At 42.5% G+C, this 24,788-nt stretch overlaps 1 protein-coding gene across 13 annotated transcripts in view; it reads right to left on the reverse strand.

Moving 5' to 3' along the window:
- Positions 1 to 596: 596 nt before the first annotated feature.
- The window catches only part of LOC107128235 (zinc finger protein 577), a 61,968-nt gene continuing 37,776 nt past the window's right edge, over positions 597 to 24,788 (reverse strand). For 7 of the 13 annotated variants that reach the window (XM_074024451.1, XM_074024455.1, XM_074024456.1 and 4 more), the window contains one exon: positions 21,535 to 23,512. In XM_074024451.1, the coding sequence (XP_073880552.1) occupies positions 22,155 to 23,512 (1,358 nt within the window). In that variant the 3' untranslated portion in view covers positions 21,535 to 22,154. Of the gene's footprint in view, positions 2,295 to 5,964; positions 6,061 to 7,041; positions 7,169 to 8,960; positions 9,040 to 9,317; positions 9,517 to 15,771; positions 15,864 to 16,758; positions 16,962 to 21,534; positions 23,513 to 24,788 lie in introns of those variants that run through there. The other 6 variants (XM_005590154.5, XM_065534834.2, XM_074024453.1 and 3 more) reach the window with 6 other exon arrangements.

Genomic DNA, 24,788 nt, shown 5'->3' on the forward strand with positions numbered 1-24,788 from the left:
GCCACCATGGCTGGCCGGGTATGTTAATTTATGTAATTTCGGAGTAGATACAAATTTATGTTTAGCAACATTTCAAGTATCATAAATCTCATGTTCTTTCTGGACATTTAGGAGTTATTTTCCATGCTGATGCAATTTTAACATTTCAAGAGCATCTACAATGTTCACATATAACAATCATAGCATAACATTCTGTGATTATAGAGTAAAATGTTAAAATATTTGGATCATAATCAGATAGGGAGATTATCCTGGCTTATCTGGGTTTTCCCAGTGTAATCACAAGGGTCCTCAAACATGGAAGAGGGAGACAGAACACTCAAGTGTTTGAGTGATGTCAGACTGATTGGCCATTGCTGGTTTTGAAAGAAGTCCCAAACCACAGAATCTGGGCAACTTCTAGGAGCTGGAAGGGCAAGGAAAGATGCTCCCCTAGAGCCTCCAAAAAGAAAAGCAGCCCTGTCTACAGCTTGATGTAGCCCCGTGAGATGCATTTGGACTTCAGACCTCCAGAACTCTAAGATAATGATTTTGTGTTGTTCTAAGTCATTAAATCTGTGTTAGTTTGGTGCAGCACTCATAACAAACTAACATAATTTTACTTCCATATTTGTTATATTCATAGGTTTTCATTACATAATACCATTCCTGGGGTTCACGATTTCATTTATTAACCATGTCCCTCCAAGACTCTCAAGACATAAAAGTGTGATACAGGAGTTAATTTGGTGAGTTTCCATCATGTCTTACTTTCAAGAGTTTTTCTTTTCTATAAATTCTCCCATATTTTACTAAAAATGTTTTCCATATCCATTGCCTCTACAGTTGTCTTTGTTTCTTTGGCACACAAGGCACAATTTAGTGCTAAAAGCACCATCACAATCTTTCATAAACATTCCTGTAAGAATTCTTTTGATACCAATTGAGATATCATATCCAGGTAAAGGCTTCCTCATAACAGATGCATTTCTGCCCAACATGATTTCAATGGCATTTAACAGGTTTGACTTCTCACAGAAATGTCCTCCACGACCACTGCCTCCAGTGTTTCAGCCCTAAATGAGCTCTCCAGCATACAGTGGCTGCAGGATTCCTACTAAAGATTTTCCCACCTTTCTGGTATCAGATTTATTCTTATACAATATCTGTAACATACAAGATATAATTTATTACTGATGGGGCCACATTCACTTCATTTGCGAGGCTTATTCCCTGTTCAAATTCCTGATTAACTACAAAGGCTTGATTTCTTGGAAAAGGTTGTTCTACAATCACTACATTTCTACCCACTAGGCGCTCACTCTTGTTTAACAATGCCGGGGTTCCAGAGGCAGGCATTTCTATAGGTACAGTCTTTTGCTCTTGCATGTGTTCACTCATGTATAAGGAGGTATGACTCCTTGAAGAAGGTTTCTCCACCTTCAGTGAATGTATGGCTTTCTCTCTTATGTGAGTTTTCTTATGTTTAATGAGGACTGACATGTGGGCAAAGGCTTTGCCACATTCGCTGCATGAATATGGTCTCTCTCCAGTGTGAGTACGCTGATGCTGAATGAGCTTTGACTTGCTTCTAAAGGCTTTTTCACACTCATGACATTCATAAGGTTTCTCTCCTGTATGAATTCTCTGATGTCTGGTCAGGTCTGACTTAAAATAGAAGGTTCTCCCACAATCACTGCATTTATAAGGCTTCTCTCCTGTGTGAAGTCTTTGGTGTGCAATGAGGTATGCCTTCTGAGAAAAGGCTTTCCCACACACACTGCACCCATAGAGTTTCTCTCCAGTATGGGATCGCTGATGTCTATTGAGCCGGCACTTCCGGCTGAAGGCTTTTCCGCATTCGCTGCATCTGTAGGGTTTCTCTCCTGTATGGGTTCTCTGATGGACCATGAGCTGTGACTTTCTGGAGAAGGCTTTTCCGCATTCACTACATTCATGGGGCTTCTCTCCCGTGTGAGTTCTCTGATGCTCAGTGAGCTGAATCTTCCTCATGAATGTTTTCCCACATTCACCACATCCATGGGGTTTCTCTCCTCTTTCAGTTCTCTGATGTTGAATAAGCTGTGCTTTCCTGGAGAAGGCTCTCCCGCACACACTGCATTCATGTGGTTTCTCTCCTACACAAATTTTTTGATGGTCATTGAGCTGTGATTTAGGGCTGGTGGGTTTAACACATCTATGGTATTTAACTTCAGTAAGAGTTTTGTCACGCTTGATATGGAGGCATGATTTCCCATATCCACCAAATGCATCAGAATCTTTTCCTGTGTATCTTCTATTCTGGATAACAAACCCTAAATGAGATTTCAGACTTTTACAATGTGAGCCAAACTTATTGTGTCTTTATATTAAAGGAACAATGCTCTTAAATAAATCAAACTTATTTCCAAGGGCATAACTTTACTGACATCTTTTGAAATGTTTAAGCTCATTTTGGTTTTCTGGGTACCACTGCATATGGTCAATCCCCCCAAATTTCTTCTAGGAAAAAGAACAATAAGAACATCCATGATAATTTTTTGTGGAGGTAGCAGAAGGTACAAAAATGCCATGGTTTTGGCTGGCTTTTATAAGATCTCAGTCTCAGAGTAGTGTACCTCACCCTCTGTGAAAAAGGATGATACTATAAAACAGCAAAAGGAAAATATAGCAACTTTAGCAACAACAATGGATACTCTATAATGAATCAATACAACTTGGGCTGCCTCCCAAATTGGACCTTGCAAATGGAGACAGAGTAGAAAGAGAAACACATTGTAACCGGAATAAATCAAAAATAGATGGAGGGGATGGATATATTCACCCAACAAACACTGAATGGACTGGTATTTGGGATACTACAGTGACTAATAATATATTCTCTCTCTCCATGAACCTGTCATTCAGGTAAAGATAGAGAATCAACAGGTATGCAAAGAAGTAAGAAAATTACAGAATGTGAAGAACAGTACAAAGGAAGTGGCTCACATCATAGGGTAAGAATGAGCAATGTTATGCAAAGAACAAAATAAAGAACATTCCAAGAAAAGGGAACAGCCAGTGTGAAAACCCAGAGGCAGAAAAAACTTAGGTGTGATTAAAAAAAAAAAATGTAAGAGAAGCTGGTTTACCTGGAATATCCTGAGCTTGAGTGAAGTAGAAATACAAAAGTTTGGCAAGGCTGGCAGAATTAACAACATAGAGATTTTGGAGGAAGACTTTGTTAGAAATTGGAATTTATGCTAAGAACAATGGCAGTAAGCCACAAAACATTTTTTGCCAAGAAAACATGCTCTGAATTGACAGTTCCAAAACATGACTGTTCTATGGAGAATGAATTGGAGAGATGAAATTATAGAAGAGAATACCCCAGAGGCTATGGCAGAATTCAGGTGGCTTGATTAGGAATAATTACAATGGAGATGGAGAAATGTGAAAAAACAAGGACATAAGTATGGAGGAGGGAAAGACAGGATTCACTCTTAGAACAAATATTGCCAGTAGAAAAGGGAAGAATTGAGGATAATTGCTCAATATGTGGCTTAAACACCTATGTAGGTGCTGGTGCCATTTAATAAAATGAGGGTAAAAGAAGCCTCATACCAACCAGTAAAATACACGCACAAAACAATACATGACCATTACTAAGTTAGTGCAGCATAGACACAAAGGAGATAAAAGTCAGAAAAGAGAGTGGCCAGGCGCAGTGGCTCACGTCTGTAATTCCAACACTTTGGGAGGTCAAGGCAGGTGGGAGGAGTTTGAGATCAGCCTGGCCAACATGGTGAAACCTTGTCTCTACTACAAATAAATAAAAAAAAAAAAAATTGGCCGGGCATGGTGGTGGGCACCTATAATTTCAGCTACTTGGGAGGCTGAGGCAGGAGAATCCCTTGAACCTGGGAGGCAGAGGTTGCAGTGAGCCAAGATTGGGCTACTGCACTCCAGCCTGGGCAACAAGAGCAAAACTCTGTTTCAAAAAACAAAAAAAAAAAGAGGGAGCTCCAAATGTACCCTGCAATAGTCAAAAACTACTTCTTGGAAGTAAAACAAGAGCTGACAGTGAAAGAGAGCAGTATCTGGATGTAAAAATGCAACATGATCAAATGCACAGATGTCAGTCCTCACGATTTGACATTATCTGTAGCATTCAATAAAACATATGCCTTCCTCCTCCTTGGAATAATTTTGTCACTTATTTCATGGACATCTTCTGATTTTCCTACTGCAACCCTAATACTTTTCCTATGTGGCTGGGTTCTTCTCTTCTGAATCTCTGAATATATGTGGACCTCTTGTTTCTTCCACATGAGGAGTGAGCAACACTCACTCCTCACGTCTTCTCATCAAGTTCCAGTGCCTTGACGGCCCCTGCCCAGAGGGGAATGAAGCCATCACATCAAATGGAACTCACAGAAAAACGGAAGTCAGTCAAACATGCAGCAATGGAGGTGATGCGAACCTCTATTATCATGGCCTACTGTGATTTGGGGCTTGAGAGTGGAGTATTCAAAACAATAAAAATTAACAGGAGCAGCCAAGACGTTCAGAGTAAACCGAGAAGACTCAAAGCAACAGAGTAAACCGAGTAAACCGAGAAGACTCGGTTTACAACAGAGTAAACCGAGAAGACTCAAAGCAACGCCAAGGTGAGCAGGAACCGGAGTGGTGAGCAATACAGCAGAACCTAAATATAATGCACAGGGAGGGAAAGGATTTTCCAGGAGGAAAGAGAATCCCAGCTTCTAACCCTGAAGCCGAGGGAAGAAGAATTTCACAGAACACTTGTCCTGGGTGCTGGCAAAATATAGAATAAGGCAGGTGAGATTACAGAAAAGGAGATATCTGCATGAAACTATTTGTCAGAAGACAGAACTGAAATCTTTAGTATATATGAGTATACTATATGATGGTAGAAACATCTGGGAGAAAGGAGGATTCCGGTTTCACATACTGGAATAAGGAAATATTTGGAGAGCTGTCCTGGCGGCTGGCGACACACAGAGGGTCAGAGTGCAGATGAGACATCAGTAGCAGAGATGTCTATTTGCGAGTCTCCAGCAGGGGCCAGAGAGCTTAGGCCTTGAGGGTGAATTAAACTTCTACCAGGAGAATCAGCAGAAGATAAAAAGAAAACAGAAGCTGGAAAGGTGGGAGCAGTGGGTGAGTAAGTCAACAGAGATGCCCCGAGAGACAAGGTGTGGGCGCTTTGACACGAGCTAAGGTGAGGTGATTTTCAGTAAAGGAAATCGGCCCTTTCCAAAGGGGCCGGGGTACGCTTTTAAGCAACAGAAGTGCTAAAAGTAACACAATCCGGCCAGGTGCAGTGGCTCATGCCTGAAATCTCAGCACTTTGGGAGGCCAAGGTGGGCGGATCATGAGGTCAGGAGTTCGAGACCAGCCTGGCCAATGTAGTGAAACCCCATCTCTACTAAAAATACAAAAAATTAGCCGGCCTCATGGCCGGCACCTGTAATCCCAGCTACTCAGGAGGCTGAGGCATGAGAATCACTTGAATCTGGGAGCTGGAGGTTGCAGTGAGCCAAGATTGCACCACTGCACTCCAGCCCAGCCAACAGTGCAAGACTCCCTCTCAAAAAAATAAATAAATAAATAAATAAATAAAGGCAACACAATCAGATGGGTTACAAGGAGAGTTTCAAAGCAAGTAAGGTAGGGAGCAGGAAGGGACAAAAGCTGGGAGCAGGCTGGGAAGAATGGAACCAGCTAAGAATTCAAGGTCTTCAATGATATGGACTGAAATTAGATCCAGAAAATAGAAGAAAGGAAGACATGATCCTGTGAGAGCCAGGAAGGGACAGTTCTATTAGGGATGGACACAGATGCAGAAAGGCTGATTAGGTTTCTGGGCCACCAACTACTGCAAAGTCCTCTAAAGAACATTTTAAAAGCATCAACCCTTCTCTGACCCAGCTGGGATTTTTGTGCCATTTCTCCCCGTTTTCTTAGTTTTCACTCACTTACCTGGACAGGTTTGACTGTGGGCTGCTCCTTCTACTATCCATGGGGGTTCTCCTTGCTCCAACTTGAAGAGTGAATCTGGCTTGGTGCCTTGATACCCTGTAAACAGGAGATCACTGAACACTTGGCACGTGTGCTTGGGGAATGGATGAAGATAGAGTTATGTCTCAGGAACCACAGCATTTGCACTTTGATAAAGTAAAAGTCTTTCACTCAGTAAAAGAGCACAATCACTTTGTGCCAGGGAGGAAAATACAAGTCTATGACACACTCATACCCATTAGGATGGCTACTATCAAAAAAAAAAAAAAAAAAAAAAGCAGAAAATAACAATTGTTGGCAACAATGTGGAGAAACTGGGACCCTGTGCACTCTTGGTGGGAATGTAAAATGGTACTGATATTGTGGAAAACTTCCTCAAAAAATTAACAATGGAATGACCATATCACCCAGCAATTCCACCTCTGGGTATATACCCCAAAGAATGGAAAGCAGGGTCTCAGATATTTGTACACCTATTTCATAGCAACATGATTCACAAGCCCTCAAACGTGGAAGGAACCCAGTGTTCCTTAACAGATAAGTGGATAAGCAAAAGGTGGTATATACATACAAAAGAATATCATTCAGCCTTAAAAAGGAAATTCTGGCACACGTGATAACACGGATAAACCTTGAGAACATCATACTAAGTGAAATAAGCCAGACACAAAAAGACAGACACTATATGATGCCACTTATATGAGGTACTTAGAGAAGTCAAAATCCTAAAGACAGAAAGTGAATGGTGGTTGCAAGGGGCTGGGGAGAAGTGGGGGAATGGGTAGTTGTTTTGTGAGTACAGAGTTTCAGTTTTAGAAGACAGAAGGTAGTGGTGGTGGGTGCATAACACTATGAGTGAATCCCAATGAACTGCACACTTATGATTAAGATGGTAAATTTTATGTTATACATTTTACCACAACAACAAAAAAATCTATGACATACAACACTTTAGTCTAAACCATTAAATATTTACAGGACCATACAGAGGTCACCAAATAAGAAAGAAAAGGTAAGTGACTGTGATGCTGTCCTTACCTACTGATACTAGGTTGCTGTAGTTTTCCAACATTACTTCCTTGTACAAGACCTTCTGAGACCAGTCCAAAAACTGCCACTCCTCCCTGGTGAAGTCCACAGCCACATCTTCGAATGACAATGATCCCTATAAGAGCAATTCCAATGCAATCTGAGGTGGATAACAATAGATGATGCAGAAAAGAGGCACAGGGAAGCGTCTTGATCCTTTTCTCCATGACAAATTATGCACACCATGACTATTTCACATACCAAAGGACCATGGAATTCCAGCAATACCTCCTACCCTAAAAAAGCACTAAGGCAGTATTCACATAGATATGAAACAACGTGTAATAAGAATGTTCATTATTCCTTTGTTTCTGATAATGAAAAACTTATCAATAATCTAAATGTCTATCAAAAGCAGACAAGGTTAAATTACACCACCTCCATGCTATACTACAAAAACGTTAAAATCAATGAGGTAGATGTATACATAACCACGTGATTATCAATGATCTTCAAGGCATTCTCTTAAACGCAAAAAATTAAGCTCCCAAATAATATATGATCTAAGACATACTTTAAAAAATGTAATAATATGGCTGGGCATGGTGGCTCACACCTGTAATCTCAGCACTTTGGAAGGCCAAGGAGGGCAGATCACGAAGTCATGAGATTAAGACCATCTTAGCTAACACGGTGAAACCCCATCTCCACTAAAAATACAAAAAATTAGCTGGGCATAGTGGCGGGCATCTGCAGTCCCAGCTACTCGGGAGGCTGAGGCAGGAGAATGGCGTGAACCCAGGAGGCGAACCTTACAGTGAGCCAAGATCGCGCCACTGCACTCCAGCCTGGGCAACAGAGCAAGACTCCGTTTCCAAAAAAAAAAAAAAAAAAAAAAGCAATAATATGGCTGGGCGTGGTGGCTAACGCCTGAAATCCCAGCACTTTGGGAGGCTGAGGCGGGGGGCTCATGAGGTCAGTAGTTCAAGACCAGCCTGGCCAACATGGTGAAACCCCATCTCTACTAAAAATAGAAAAATTAGTGGGGTGTGGTGGCACGCACCTGTAATCCCAGCTACTCAGGAGGCTGAGGCAGGAGAATTGCTTGAGCCCAGGAGGCGGAGGTTGCAGTGAGCCAAGATTGCGCCATTGCACTCCAGCCTGGGCAACAGAGCAAGACTCTATCTTGGGGGAAAAAAAAAGTAATAATATATACAATTATATAAGTACACACGTATGTATACAGAAATGTACCTAAATATAAATATATTCTATCAGATGTCAATCACAGGGAGGAACTAGATAGAGACCCAAACTATGAACACTTATTTATTACCCTTTGGGTTGAAGTTTGGACAGAAAAATGGTGAAAGGAGATACTGTCTTTTGATACAAATGCTTCTATTTGCTTGAATCTCTTGCATGCAAATGTAGCCATGTATCATTTCAGTAATTAAACATAGTAAAAGCAAAACAAGCAGAACTGGTGCTTTGTTTTTTGAACCTGGAGTTAAGAAGGTAAGAAAGAAGCATTGTCAGTATCTGCATTCCAAGCTGTTACCAAAGAATGGAGCTGTTAGTTGTCTCCTGTTGTATCAATAACAAAAATCTGGCTGAAAGAATTCTACTTCACGGAGGATCAAAGGTCAGGCAGCCCATTCATTCTATTGGATGCTCCAGGCTTTACTCCTGGGCAAAGTCAGATGACCAGAAGCGTCTATTTTCAAAGCACCCTATTTTCAAAGAATTTTGTCCAATCCAGTTTTCCTTTGGCATTACTCCTTAGCTTACCTCCCTAAATAATAGGAAAAAGCCAAAGAAAACATCCCATGCCTTTATTACAAGGGTGACTTTGAGGATACTGTGAACCACAAAAGCTCTCTGAAGGAAAGAAATTTCTCAAGATCTAACAGCAATGACACATTTACCTCCCCTGAAGAACTGCCTTGCTCTCTCCTCACAGACATTACAATCGTGGCATTTTTCATGTGTTTCCTGTTATTTCAGCTGCCAAAAAAAAGGAGACACAGTTTAAAGCAGAGAAAACCCACAGGGTCTTAACAGTCACTTAGCTATGTTCCGACATTAAGAACTTGGCACAAACCCCCCGATCTATATATCTCGTTTCTTAATTTGCCAGGATTTTAAGATTCCAACTTAAACTTATTTTCTGACAGATCCTGATTTTTATCAGAATACACTATCTCATTTAACCAGACTGTCTTTTACAAGCTTCCACAGATCCACTGGGAAACAAAAGACAAAATAGGTAAAACAAACCTCACCTGGGCCTTGGCCATTTTCTTCAACTCTTAGGGGCTAGCAACTCTAGGGTGTTCTCTCTCTTCTATCTATTCTGGGCCTTCCCAGAAGTTGTGGTCAGGTATCATCTCAGGTCAAGCTACCACTGGAAACGATGATCTTCCCCAGCCTGGAAGCTCTTTCTTCCATTACTGAAAATGTCTTGTTCCTATAGGCTAGAACCTGGGGGTTCAAGACCAAATTCAATGATGAGAAACATGCTCCTAGGACCACAAGTCTCCAATTGCCATCTGGACTCACATTAACATCAGGTTCCAATATTTCATCGGTCTCCTTAACACCCTGGAATCATGGGGCACTGGTCCATAGGAAGATACGGAATGAGCAAGAGGAATGCCTTTTTTTTTTTTTTTTTTTTTTTTTTTTTTTGGTTATGTCAGAAATAGAATGGATGTGAAACAGGAGATAGTAAACTAAAACCACCTTATGGTCTTGTCTACTGCCAAGTTCTCACATATATGTTTTAGGTAAGACAATGAAGGAAGTGGTAAAGCCAGGCATGGTGGCCTAGGCCCTAGGGTCCCAGCTATTGTAGAGGCTGAGATGGGTGGATCTCACCTGAGCTCTAGAGTTCAAGACCAGCCTGGACAACATGGCAAGACTGTCTCTAAAAACAAAAACATAAAAGAAGTGGTGGCTCAGGAAACTGACTTAAATTCACCGGCAGCCACATGCTCCTAAATTTTTTGTTTATTGCACTGTCTTACTAATCATACAAACCATACGCACTGTCTTACTAAACCCTCAATACTACTTTATAAGGTACTCGTTATTATTTCCATTTTAAACATGAGTAAGCTGAGGCTTGCTGAGACGAAGTGTGTTGTGCAGGTTAACATTCTTCCTAATTAGAAGCGTGGGAACTTGAATCTACATCTGGCTCTCTCCCTTGTGACACTTCCCTCCTACAACAGCCTCACAGTGCAAATTTGTTCTCTTTCCCGCTCACTTTTAGAACTCTACTTCCCAGCGCATTACACTGCGGGGTGGCCACACAGTCACAGCTACACAAACAAGAGCCTGCGATCTCCTAATGCAATATTCAGTGTGCATGCTTAGCCTGCTCCTTCCACACAGGCAGGAAAGCAAAGAGGGTCCCATCCTTGCCCCAGAAGCAGCAGTTCAGAGATCAGTCTCCCCAAGAGCCGCTCTAGAAACTCACACTCTGAGAACACCCACACTGTGAGACCAACTTGAATGTTGCTGTCACCCCAGCAAGTCATTCTCAAGACTCTCTAGCAAGCCTGTATCCTTTACACCCAGAGAGCTCATCTCCAAGCCATTTTCTGACCCACCGGTAAACACACTGGTCAAAATGCAAACCTCCTCTGCCTTCAATCCTGAGACTGCTTCATCCCAGCCCCGGCCCTTCAGTCTAGCCTCCCTACAGGGCCAGTCCAAAAACAGTGGTACCCAACCCAAATGTAGAAATCCGTATCGATGGCTAAGAGGTAGAAAAGGCAGTTACGCATGAATGGGTTGGAGCTGAGATCTCCAGGGTTGAAAAATCCAGGATCCAGCCATTTCCCAGAAGCTCATGGCAGACTTTCCGTCATATGTAATACATCAGAACTGCACCAGATACTCACGCGGAGAACATGGCAATGTAACCGAGAATGGCAATGATATAGCACCCTGATTGGTAAGAATAATCTGGATTTCCTACTGAACTGAGGTTCAGGTCAAACGTCCAGAGGGACAGCTACCTAAATTAAAGAGGAATTTGCTTAACAAAGGGGGCTTGGATGTCAGATTGTCAGCCAACAGTATCCAATAAAAAAAAAAAAAAAAAAAAACTAGGGCCTGCTGTGTTGGCTCAGGCCTGTAATTGCAGCAATTCTGGAGGTGAAGGCAGGAGAATTCCTTGAGGCCAGGAATTCGAGACCAGCCTGGGTAACATACCAAGACCTTGCCTCTACAGAAAAATTTAAAAGTTAGCCAGGCATGGTGGTGCATGCATGTAGTCCCAGGTACTTAGGACGGTGAGGCAGGAGGATCGCTTGAGCCCAGGAGTTCCAGGCTGAATTGAGTTTATGATCGCATCACTGCACTCCAACCTGCACAACACAGCAAGATCCTGCCTCGGGAAAAAAAAAAAAAAGGCAAAAAAAAAAAAGCCCTCCACTTCAAATAAAAGTTGGGATGCTTCCAAACCATTACAAGCCCTCAGCCTCATCTGCTTTTGAGAGGAATGAAGCAGAGAGGAAGGAAACAGGTAATTTCTCTCATATGATGGCCTACCTTTGGATCTGGCTGACTGCTGTATCAGGGTATCATTTTGTGTGGGTTTTTCAAAACTTTTTTTTTTTTGAGAAGGAGTCTCGATCTGTCACCAGGCTGGAGTGCAGTAGCGCGATCTCAGGTCACTGCAAACTCCGCCTCCCGGGTTCAAGCAATTCTCTGCCTCAGCCTCCTGAGTAGCTGGGATTACAGGTGCCCACCACCACGCCCGGCTAATTTTTGTATTTTTAGTAAAGACAAGGTTTCTCCATCTTGGCCAGGCTGGTCTTGAAGTCCCGACCTCATGATCCACCTGCCTTAGCCTCCCAAAGTGCTGAGATTACAGGCGTGAGCCACTGCACCTGGCTAAATTTTTTTTTTTTAATAGAGACAGGGTCTTGCTATGTTGGCCAGGTTGGTCTTCAACTCTTGGCCTCAAGCAATCCTCCCGCCTCAGCCTCCCAACGTGCTAGGATTACAGGCATGAGTGACTGGTCCCAGCCTCATGGTATAGTTTAACTTGTTGTTCTCTACCTACCCAACTCCCAATTTTTCCTTTTAATTAAGTGAGTAGCTCAACTTAGAGGTTTGATTAGTCCCATGTTCAATTTTTTTAGGTAAGAATCCTTCGTGGATGGTGCTGTGTACTTCCCACCACAACACATGAAGAGGTATGAGAGCAAAACAAAAACAAAAAAATAAAAAATAAAAAAAGGGGAGTTGTTATAAAATTAAAGAGATCTAAGAGATACAACAAGCAAATCGAAAGCACCCACATCATTTGGATCATGATTTAAACAATCCAATGTTAAAAGACAATGATGAGATGATCAGAAAAAACTGAATACGGACTAGCTATTCAATGAACTAAAGAAATAGGCTGGGCACAGTGGCTCACGCCTGTAACCCCAGCACTGTGGGAGGCCAACATGGGCAGATCACTTGAGGTCAAGAGTTCACGACCAGCCTGGCCAACAGGACGAAACCCCATCTCTACAAAAAATACAAAACTTAGCCTGGTGTGATGGCGGATGCCTATAAGCCCAGCTACTCAGGAGGCTGAGGCAGGAGAACTGCTTCAACCCGGGAGGCGGGAATTGCAGTGAGAAAAGATCGTGCCACTACACTCCAGCCTCAGTGACAGAGCGAAAGTCCGTCCGCCCAAAACGATAAGGAAAGAAATTATTATTAACTTGGATACACTGAAAATGGTCTAGGATGGGTGAAGTGGCTCACACCTGTAATCCTAGCACTTTGGGAAGCCAAGGCAGGAGGACTGCTTGAGCCCAGGAGTTCAAGACCAGCCTGAGCAACACACCAAGATCCTGTCTCTAAAAGAAAAAACAAAAAGGAAATGGTCTAGTGGTTATAAATTTTTTTAATGACCATACTGGTTAGAGATTCATACTGGGATACTTACAAGTTTCAAGGCATGAAGCCTTGAATTTGCTATGAAATTCTCCAGAGTAAAACAAAAGTGGAGGCACAGATAAATATGACTGATACGACAGATGATATGAATTGATTACTGTTGAAGCTAAGTTATAGGCAAATATTATACTATACTCTCAATTTCCATGAAAAAAAAGTTAAAAAGAGTCATCAGAGCCTGATGAGTTCTATCTAATCTTTACAATACAGATGACTCCAACATTTTGTAACATTCACAAATCACAGAAAAAGTGAAGCCTCTCTAACAATTACATAAAACCAGCATTTCCAAACACGAATCAATAGAATAGAAAAAAAAAAAGAATTATAGAGATAGGTGCTTATTCATTGATTTTCATCCTTCCTTTTCTAATACTTGCAATCAAGGTTATAAATTTCCTCCACTGACTGCTTAGGTTAAATTCAACAAGTGTTTACATGTAGAATTCTTATTAAAATGCAATTTAAAATATTTCCACTGTGATTTTTTTTTGAACTCAGATTATTTAGAAGTGTATGGCATAACTGCCAATCATTCTGACAAGAAAACAGCATGTTCTGATTTGATAGTTCCAAAAAGTCACATGACTATTCTATGGCAAATAAATCATTTTGATATTGATTTACAGCTTAATTCCACTGTAGAGAAAATATTCTGTATGATTTTAATCCTTTTAAATTTATGTAGACTTCCCTGAGGGCCAACCATATGGTGACTTTTTATAAATGTTCTATGTGCATCTGAGGAAAATTATTGAGTGCAGTGTTTTAGATTGGTCAAATTTGTTAATTATGTAGGTCTTTCTAACCTTTCAGGGGTTGGGACTATTGTGGGTTAGCTGCCCATTTTTGTAAATAATGTTTTATCAGAATACAGCCACACCCATTTGTTTATACATTCTGTATAGCTACCTTCATTCTATAATTGCAGACAGGAAGTTTGCCAGCAATGGTTAATCTATGCCCTTTTAACTTTTTGTCTGCCTGTTCTATCAGTTACTGAGAGAGGTATGTTAAGAATTTCCCATTATGATTGGGCATTTGTGGTTTCTCCTTGTGTCTAGCATACTCCATTTCTCTACACTTAACACACTAAGTATATGCTTAATTAACTTTTTTTTTTTTTTTTTTTTGAGACGGAGTTTCACTCTTGTTGCCTAGGCTGGAGTGCAATGTCATGATCCCAGCTCACTGCAATTTCTGTCTCCTGGGTTCAAGTGATTCTCCTGCCTCATCCTCCTGAGCAGCTGGGATTACAGACAACCGCTACCACGCCCGGCTAATTTTTGTATTTTCAGTAGAGACGGGGTTTCATCATGTTGGCCAGACTGGTCTCAAACTCCCGATCTCCGGTGATCTACCCGCCTCAGCCTCCCAAAGTGCTGGGATTACAGGCGTGAGCTCTCACGCCCAGCCCTGAATAGAACTTTTATGCACCAAAAGACATGTACAAAAACATTCATATCAACAATTCTCATAACTCCCATAAGCCATAACAATGTCTCTTGATACTGGAATGGATAAAAAACATGGGGTATAATCATCAATGGAATACTACACAGCAATGAAGAAGAAATGAGCTACTGCTATATGCAGCAACGTAGATGAATTTCACAACAAAAATACTGAGCAAAAGAAGCCAGCCACAAAAGAATGTGTACCTTAGGATCTCATTCACATAAAGGTGACAACCAAGCACATCTATGATGTTTTCAGGATAACAATTACCTCTGGAGAGGACAGAGAAGACGAAGGCTTCTGGGAAGATAAAATTATTCTATTTTCTTAACCTGGTGATTTTTCAAGTATAATCATTTGGGAAAAAAACTTAAGAAAACTACAGACCAATTTCTCTTATAAATGTATAGGCAAAAAAATTTTTTAAATTTTCTACTGTGAAAAATTTCAAGCAAAAGAACAGTATACTCAAATTCCACATATTCATCATGTGACTTCAAGAATGATGAACTCACACCTGATTTTGTTTTATCTATACCACCATTCAGTCCCTCTCCACCAATGGATTATGGATTATTCCCAAGCTCATCCAAGATCTCTTTTCATTTCTTGATGCAAAAATATTAAATAAAATTTTAGCAAATAAAATCCAGTCTCATATTAAAAGAACAAACCATTATTGACAAGTATGGGTTTTTCCTCAGGAATACATGAAATTGGGAAATAAAGCAACATAAAGAAATTTTTTTTTTTTTTTTTTTTTTTTTGAGACAGAGTCTTGCTCTGTCACCCAGGCTGGAGTGCAGTGGCCAGATCTCGGCTCACTGCAAGCTCCGCCTCCCGGGTTCCTGTTATTCTCCTGCCTCAGCCTCCCCAGTAGCTGGGACTACAGGCGCCCGCCACCTCGCCCGGCTAGTTTTTTGTATTTTTTAGTAGAGACGGGGTTTCACCGTGTTAGCCAGGATGGTCTCGATCTCCTGACCTCGTGATCCGCCCGCCTCGGCCTCCCAAAGTGCTGGGGGCCTCCCAAAGTGCTGGGGTGAGCCACCGCGCCCGGCCAAGAAAATTTTAAAGAGAAAAAAATATAAATGAAAATAATTGTAAAGGTCAAAAGCCCTTAGGAAAGAGAAATAAAAACTTGATAAATCACAATCATTATTTATTCAGACCATACTGTGTACCTAGTACTACACTTTGAACATACTTAAAGAACATTTGCTCACTTAATCTTCATAACGATTCCATGAAAAAGAAACTAGGACAGCTTTTTTTCCACCAATAAGGAAACTGACTCAGAGATTAACATACCCAAGTCAGAGGCAGAGGCAGGTACTTCTTACTCCACAGTCCATCCACTTGCCACCTGGCTAAAATTATTAGCAGATGACAAAAATGCTCAACTAGAAAAAAGAAAGACATCAATTTATAAGTTATGTGTAATGACATGAGTAGAATGAAGTGACAGAATAAACGTATATATTTTTAACTTCTGTTCTTGTCCACTAAGTAAAATTAGAAAGGAAAAAAGTAAAGAGGCAGGGGTCTTATGCGAAAAAAAGTCACGATTTACATCAAAAAGTATTAACTATGTAGAAATAAGCATAACCAGAAATGTCCAAGACACGTATGGAAAACACTACAGCTAGTCGAAGAAATAAAAACCTTGGGTTAATGGAAATCCATCGCATGTTCCTGAAAGTGTTGTATCTAGATCTACATCAGTTCTACCCAAATTAAAGCAACCACCTGACGGAACCGCAGCAGTTTAAAAAAGAAAACTCTCAAAGAGAATGTAATATGGGAATATGTAGTTGACAAGATGTTAGATTAAATACGAATAAAATTATACCAATACGTAGACACCTGAACCCAAAATACGAGTAAAATTATACCAATACCTAGACATCTGATCCCAACGCTAAACATGAAATACACTAAACCAGAGTTATTTTCTGGAGAGTATTTAAAATGATGGGGATGTTATTACTTGAGTCGCAATGATCCTGAAAGCAAATTTTCTACAGAATATACAGGAGCAGGGAAGCAAGGGGACCAGCAGACCCCTTTTTAAGCACGCATGTGATAAGCAATGAACACGAACTGCCCAGAGCTGTCTCCAACACCGACACGATTCGCTTCCCCACCACGACGCCCTAGTGCTACCGTGAAACGAAGACCTCCCAAGCGCTTGTTCCAATGCGGAGCGCATGAGCTCCCAGACTCTGGGAACCACAACACGACTCTGCGAAACGAACCCCCAGCGAGGACTCCCCACGAGCTCCCCGCAACACGGACCCCACGCGCTAGCGAACAACCAAAAAAAAACTCAACGCGCTCTCCCTGGCTCTGAAACATTCCCAGAAGCCCACGTAGACCAGATCGATGACCCTCTGTGTCCACTGCTGGAGGTGAGTCACGGACCGTAAATCCCTAAACACTCGCCTCTGCCAGCCGACCCGCAAACCCCGCAAGCTGCAGACGCGACACTCCCAAGTTTCAGGGATGGCGGCCGGCGAGGGCCACACAGCGTCTTTCCAGAGACGCGGAATCCGGCGAATGCCGTCGCTTCATGATGCAATATGTCTGCGCCCAAGGGATGCTTGCTGGGAGCAGCCATTTTCAACCCTACTGCCGTACAGCAGGCGGAGTTCCCCTTTTCGCGCCTTAAGACAGGTAGGCTCTGCCAATGAAAAGCGATTGAAAACGACCCACCCTTTTTCCATTCCACGTGAACTGCTGGACTTTGGCTTTGCAACATTCGCCAGGGGCGCTACATAAACTTCTTAGTTTCTCGAAAGCTCAAGCCTGCCCTGATCTGTCTGCAGGCTGGGTAGAGATAGTTACAGACATTTAGGCACTTTAATCCTAAGAAGAATGGAAAGAAACCATGTGGGCGCGGCAATCTGAGAGGAATTTCAAGAGGAAGGGACCTGAGCAACAATCGGAGGGGCTATTATCCTGAGGATGCTTCTGGCTGGAGGGACCTTATGGAGAAAGCTGCCTTTGAGAGCTGCCTGAGAAGTATCTTTACATCTACATCAGATGTAGCCTCAGAGGAAGGAGTCAGTCAAAGAATGGGTAAAACGACGGCAAAGCTTAGGTTATAATTGGGGTGGAGAATGGAGAACAGGGTTGATCAGCGGGCCGACCAAAGTGGGGAACTGAAGGGGGCCAGCTCCTCAACAACCCGTGGGTGTTTCTCGTCAGGTGGGACCAGAGACTGAGAAAAGAAATAAGAGACAGAGACAAAGTATAGGGGAAGAAAAGTGGACCCAGTGGTGCTCAGCATACGGATGAGGACCCACATCTGCACCAGTCTCTGAGTTCCCTCTGTATTTATTGATCATTATCTCTACCATCTCAGAGAGGGGGATGTGACAGGACAATAGAGTAATGGTGGGGAGAGGGTCAGCAGGAAAACATGTGAACAAATGTCTCTGTGTCATAAACAAGGTTAAGAAAAGGTGCTGTGGTTTGATGTGCACATACATAAACATCTCAGTGCATTAAAGAGCAATGGAATGTCTCGGTGTAAAACCCGATTGTATTTTTTATTTACTGAGATATACAAGAAAACCGCCTTAAGACTGGAGGTTGAAGGGGTGGCCTGCCCCTCCACACCTGTGGGCATTTCTCGTCAGGTGGGTCGAGAGACTGAGAAAAGAAATAAGACACAGAGACAAAGTATAGAGAAAGAAAAGTCATCCCAGGGGACCTGCCCGGCACTGGTCTCTGAGTTCCCTCAGTATTTATTAATCACTATCTCTACCATCTTGGAAAGGAGGCTGTGGCAGGACTGTAGGGTAATGGTGGGGAGAGGGTCAGCAGGAAAACATGTGAGCAAAGATCTCTGTGTCATCAATAAATTAAGGAAAGGTGCTGTGCCTCGATGTGCACATAGGCCAGATTTATGTTTGACTTTACACAAACATCTCCGTGCATTAAAGAGCAGTATTGCCGCCAGCATGTCTCACCTCAAGCCATAAGGCGGTTTTCTCCTATCTCAGTAAATAGAACGTACGATCCAGTTTTACACCAAGACATTCCATTCCCAGGGACGAGGAGGAGACAGATGCCTTCCTCTTATCTCAACTGTAAAGAGGCCTTCCTCTTTCACTAATCCTCCTCAGCACAGACCCTTTACGGGTGTCGGGCTGGGGGATGGTCAGGTCTTTACCTTCCCATGAGGCCATATCTCAGGCAATCACATGGAGAGAAACCTTGGACAATACCTGGCTTTCCTAGGCAGAGGTCCCTGCGGCCTTCCACAATGTATCGTGTCCCTAGGTACTTGAGATTAGAGAACAGCCACGACTTTTACCAAGCATACTGCCTTCAAGCACTTTTTTAACAAAGCACATCCTGCACAGCCCTAAATCCATTAAACCTTGAGTTAACACAGCACATGTCTCTGCGAGCACACGGTTGGGGCTAGTGTTATAGACTGACAGCATCTCAAGGTAGAATTTCTCTTAGTACAGAACAAAATGGAGTTCTTTATGTCTACTTCTTTCTACATAGGCACAGTAACAGTCTGATCTCTCTTTCTTTTCCCCACAATACACTGATTTTTTTTTTAAACTTGCCCTAATTAAGACAGTTTACCTACTGACAGGCCTAAGTGATAAGACCTCAAGCCCTTCCTCAAATATCACTTTTGCAGTAATAGACTTGACCTCAGCCTTAAGCTAGCATCAGTTTTGTGCCAGCACCTATTGACATTACCACTGACCACAGTTCAATTATTATATCTATCAGCCTCTGAAAATATCATCCAGATTGGACAAAGGCCTGCAGTATTCCAGTTTACAACTAGATTCAGCTCTTCCACAACCTCTTTGTCTTCCCCTAATCCTGTTCAGCCTCTTCAGCTCTCTGTGGAACATGAGATACCAGAACACAGTTGATTCTCCTTTAAAGATCTCTTTTCATAAGGCACGAGGATACTTACCTGCGAGTACTTCTGCAGTGCAAGGAAATGAGGGTAGATGCCAGGAAGAATGTTGGGTCTGTTCCATTCCACAAGGAAGGTTGCAGCTGGTCAGTTATCTAGGAGTTTACAAGTTCATATTCCCAGGATTCTGAAAACAACAATTTGGATCAGGCATGACATTGCCTGTCCTGTATTTATATAAACCCCAGACCACCCACAGAGAAAAATGTAGGTGTAGCTCTCAGGTGCACACAACACCCCTTCTCCATTTTCTTGTTCAGTGGCCCATTTGTGGTTTGCCATCCAAGTCTCAAACCTGTTACAGGAACTTAGTTTCTCCCACACAATGTTGTTCATGAAGCCCCTGCACAAATGGCTAACAACACTCCAGTCTTTCTTTTCATCATCACCAGTGGGACACTCTTCATGTAATCAAAAGTGTGGTGCATCAAAGTGCCAGCCCACCAAGGTTTTGTTAGTTGTGGCTGTGGCATTTTGTCATAGTTGATTACGTTAAAACAGGGCACCTCTGCTTCCTTTCCATGTTTGGTAAGCCAGTAAGCCACTCGAGTTCTGCTGGTATATGCTGTCATGTTAGGTATACTGGTGTAGTTTATCACTGGTAGGATGAGAGGGTCACTCTAGGTGGTGACAGGTGGGCCAGGATGGCAGATCCAGCAGGGCTTCATCAGGTTACCCTTGGTGGCCAGAGCTTGGGAGAGCATAAGGAAAGCTTTATGTTTCCAGGTCTCTGCTGCCTTGTCATTGTGAAAAAAGCATATTGACAGATCAGTGCCCTCCCCCTAACTCTCCTGGGGCCTCAGATGTTCCCTACCTATTGGATAGGGGTTGAGCTGAGTTGGGGTAGGAACCCAGTCTGTTTATACCAGTCCCTGTTGATTGACCCAAACCTTTCAGCTTCAGTTGCCTAGTCCAGGAAGGGAGGTCACATCCTATATAAACTTGACATCTGATATGTTGCACACTTAACTAGAAAGATCAGCTGTCTCTGGCCCCACTAGAGGGAACCTAGCACTGTAGTATTGCTTGGTCCTGTCCCTTACCCTTTCTTTTTGAAGGACTCATTTTCTGAAATAATATTGAATTAACTTTAGGGTCAGAAATTTAACAGCTAATCATCACATGATCTTGGTTGGGCACTGAAGATAGACAATTAAAAAAAGGAACCCACAAATGGGAGAAGTGAATATAATGTCGTTACAGTCTCACCGATGCATCACAATGTAGCAGTCCCTGGTTGTGAGGTATCATCCAGACTTCTTTGTCTCACAACCAAGAAAATTAAGGAGTATGGACCCAAAGGGAGAGGTTGGAGTGAAAGTTTAATAAGTGAAAAAAGAAAGCTCTCCACAGCAGAAAGGGAGCCTGAATGGGTTGCCATTTTTACAACTGAATTCAAAAGCTTTTCTACGAAACTCATCTCTGTAGCTATTTGTATAACTTATCTGTGAAGCTGTCTGTGCAACTCCCCTTATCTGTGTAGCTGTCTTTAGGCAAGCACAAAGCATAGCTTCTCCTGTTTGTGTAACTGTGGGTCTGTTTTTTTTTTTGTTTTTTTTTTTTTTTTTTTTTGAGACGGAGTCTCGCTCTGTCGCCCAGGCTGGAGTGAGCGGCGCGATCTCGGCTCACTGCAAGCTCCGCCTCCCGGGTTCCCGCCATTCTCCTGCCTCAGCCTCCCAAGTAGCTGGGACCACAGGCGCCCACAACCGCGCCCGGCTAATTTTTTGTATTTTTAGTAGAGACGGGGTTTCACCGTGGTCTCGATCTCCTGACCTTGTGATCCGCCCGCCTCGGCCTCCCAAAGTGCTGGGATTACAGGCGTGAGCCACCGCGCCCGGCCACTGTGGGTCTGTTTTAAGTAAGACTCCTCACTCCCCCTGCAAGCTCCCATGGAGTTCACCATGTACATGCCTGAAAAGGGGAGGAAACTTCTTCCTGGGAGCCCACTAATCACACAAAGAACAAAAGGCTTCTATGCTGGGCCTTACTTTCTTATCAGAGTAGCTGCTGCCTGAGTTTTCCCCCACTCTGCTCTTTTCGTGCCTGTGCTTGATTTTTCAGGCTTTCTGTTTAAAAGAATTTTGCCAAAGGCCAGCTTTAGCTGTCTGCCCAATTAATTTTTCCTTTTTTCCTCCCTCAATGTGATAACCTTAACCAGTGATGTGGGGCAGACACTATCTCCTTTAACTTTTGGAATAATTAATGCAGTAAATAGTAATAGTTCAAGATATTCTGTCTAAAAATAGACATCAGTTATACTATCTGACATATGATGAAGTCAGGAATGGAACAGAAAGCTCTCAAACAATCCTCATTTCCGCAGGGCTTCTTTGTTTCAAGAGTACTTTAATATTTTGATAAAGGCACTTCACAGTAGTGGGTTCACAGTGTTTTATTTCTATATTTCACCTGCTAAAGGATGTGGCAGAATGTACCACTGAAAATGCTGTCACATTAACTACCTTCCAGGAGTTTTTCTCCAGTGTGTACTGACACCTCTTAAGGACAAAGGCTCTCCCACCATCACTGTATTTCTACCCACTATGAGCTCACTGTTGCCATGGTGATCACCAATGATAGGGTCCCTCTTCCAAAAGAGGCTTTCCTACTTTCTGCATTCACAGGATTTCAAGCTTTGTATTGAACCATAAGCTTGAAATCTTATGGAGGACTTAACCAGGTAATCAACTAGATACTTTTGGTCAAGGCTTTTCCGCATTTAATATACAGTTTTCAATTACGTGTTTATAACATAAAAGAAGATGTAATTGATGACTGAAGGCACGACCACGTTCACTGCATTTGTAAGGCTTCTGTCCTGTGCAAAGCTTCTATTATCTCCCGAGGGTGCACATCTGGCAAGTGGCTGTCCCACAAGGACTACGTTCCTATCTGCTAGGAGCCCGCTGGTGTTAAATGGCATCTGCGGGTTCACAGAAGGTATCTGCAGAGTCACCATATTAACAGGGCTTTTCCCCTGCGTGTGTTCACTAGGACTTAAGCTATGACTTGCTGTGGAAGGACTGTCCACCTTCACTGAATCCCCCCGTTTCTCCCTTGTGTGTATTCTCTTATGTTTAACAAGGCAAGACATATAGAAGTAGGCTTTCTCACACTCATCACAGCCATAGGGTCTCTCTCCCGTGTGAGTTCTGTGATGTACAATGAGCATTGTCTTTGTAATGAAGGCTTTCCCACAGTCACTGCATTTATAGGGTTTCTCTCCTGAGTGAATTCTCTGATGTCTAATGAGTCCTGACTTCTGTGAACAGGGTTGTCCACATTCAGGACATACAAAGGGAGTCTTTCCTGTATGATATCTCTGATGTGCTACAAGGCAAGACTTCTGGCTGAAGGCCTTACCACAGTCAATGCAACCATAAGGTTTCTCTCCAGTGTGAGTTCGTTGATGTATAATGAGATTGCCCTTCTGAATGAAGCCTTTTCCACATTCACCGCATGTATAAGGCTTCTCTCCTGTATGAGTTCGCTGATGTACAATGAGTAGTGATTTTCTGGAGAAAGCTTTCCCACATTCGCTGCATTGATGCGGCTTATTTCCCGTGTGAATCCTTTGATGTTCAGTAAGCTGAGATTTCCTGGGGAAGGCTTTCCCACATTCACTACACCCATGAGGTTTCTCTCCTTTGTGAGCTCTCTCGTGTTCAGTGAGCCTGTACTTCTTGTAGAAGGTTTTCCCACACAAGCTACACCCATGGGGTTTCTTTCCTGTATGAATTCTCTTATGCTCAGTGAGCTGAGACTTCTTGAGGAAAGCTTTCCCACAGTCAGTGCATTCATGGGCTTTCTCTATATTGCGTGTTTGCTGATGTTTAAGGAATCGTGACTTAGTGCTGATGAGTTTTCTATTTTCATGGAATTCAATTTCCATAGGCATTTGTTCATGATTATCAAGGAGAAAAGCTCCATCTCCATTAAACTCAGCAGGCTCCTTTCTGTTGTATCTTCTGCTCTGGTTGGTTAAACCTAAATATGATTTCAAAGTTCTTCCATGTTCATAGTGTTGTCCCATCCTCTTCAGTATTCTTTGGTTTTGCAAGTGCTGCTGCGGATGATCATCAGCTTTCTCAATTTCTAAGAGACAGAACAATAAATCCTTCCATGATCCTCACATGGAATAAAACTGCTTCAAAGATGCCTCGGGGTTGGCTGGCTTTTTACTGGAAACCCTATGATACCAACATGGAAGGAATTCCAAGTATAAACGTTCCCTATCTGTTAAAAACCTTTTAAGAATTGCAGTTAAATACACATAAGATAAAATTTGCCGGCCAGGCACGGTGGCTTATGCCTGTAATCCCAGCACTTTGGGAGGCCAAGGCAGGTGGATCATGAGGTCAAGAGATCGAGACTATCCTGGTCAAGATGGTGAAAGCCCGTCTTTACTAAAAATAGAAAAAATTGGCTTGGCGTGATGGCACACGCCTGTAGTCCCAGCAACTCAGGAGGTTGAGGCAGAAGAATCGCTTGAACCTGGGAGGAGGTTGCAGTGAGCCGAGATTGTGCCTCTGCACTCCAGCCTGCCAACAGAGCGAGACTCCATCAAAAAAAAAAAAACAAAAAATTTGCCAGCCAGGCACAGTGGCTCATGCCTCTAATCTCAACACTTTGGGAGGCTGAGGTGGGAGGATTGCTTGAGCCCAGGAGTTTGAGACCAGCCTGGGCTACATAGGGAGACCCTGTCTCTACAGAAACATTTTTTTTTAATTTGAAAAAGAATAATCCTGAGTAGGGAAACAGCAAACATAGGGATTAGAATAAATAGAAAGTCACGTTAGAATGTTAGATACACAGCATTTGACTTCATCCTAATTCTATTAGACTGTTGGGTGCTAAAATATGCCCTTCTCCATTCTGTAGACCATCATCACACTAACTTTCCTAGAGCGCCAATCTCACATGTGAAGGAAAATTGCAGTCAGTACTCTAACCTTTGTTAAAATAGAGATCACAGACTGATGGAACAGACTCTTTGTGGCAATAAGATACCAAATTATAAACTAGGCCTAAGGAAACACAGGCAACAGTTAAGTCGTACACCCCCTACATTTAAAGAATAAACTATGTTCTAACTGCTACGACTTTTTTTGTTCTGTTTTTTTCTTTTTCTGTAGCAGCTAAACAAACACTGACCTTGGGACAAGCAATATTGAAACAATTGCAGCTCCCCGACCACCAGACGCTGACTAACTGATGCCCCTCACCCCCAACAGCATTCCGAACTGCAGCTATGATTGGACAGGAGACTGATCTCAGTATCTTTCTCCTGAGAAACATCAGTGAGGCTGTTTTGGTCAGTTGCTGGAGTCTGTGCAGACTTTTCTTATATCCTGTAAAAGACCTCCTAGCA

This window comes from Macaca fascicularis, chromosome 19, assembly GCF_037993035.2.
Source record: "Macaca fascicularis isolate 582-1 chromosome 19, T2T-MFA8v1.1".
Lineage (NCBI taxonomy): Eukaryota > Metazoa > Chordata > Mammalia > Primates > Cercopithecidae > Macaca > Macaca fascicularis.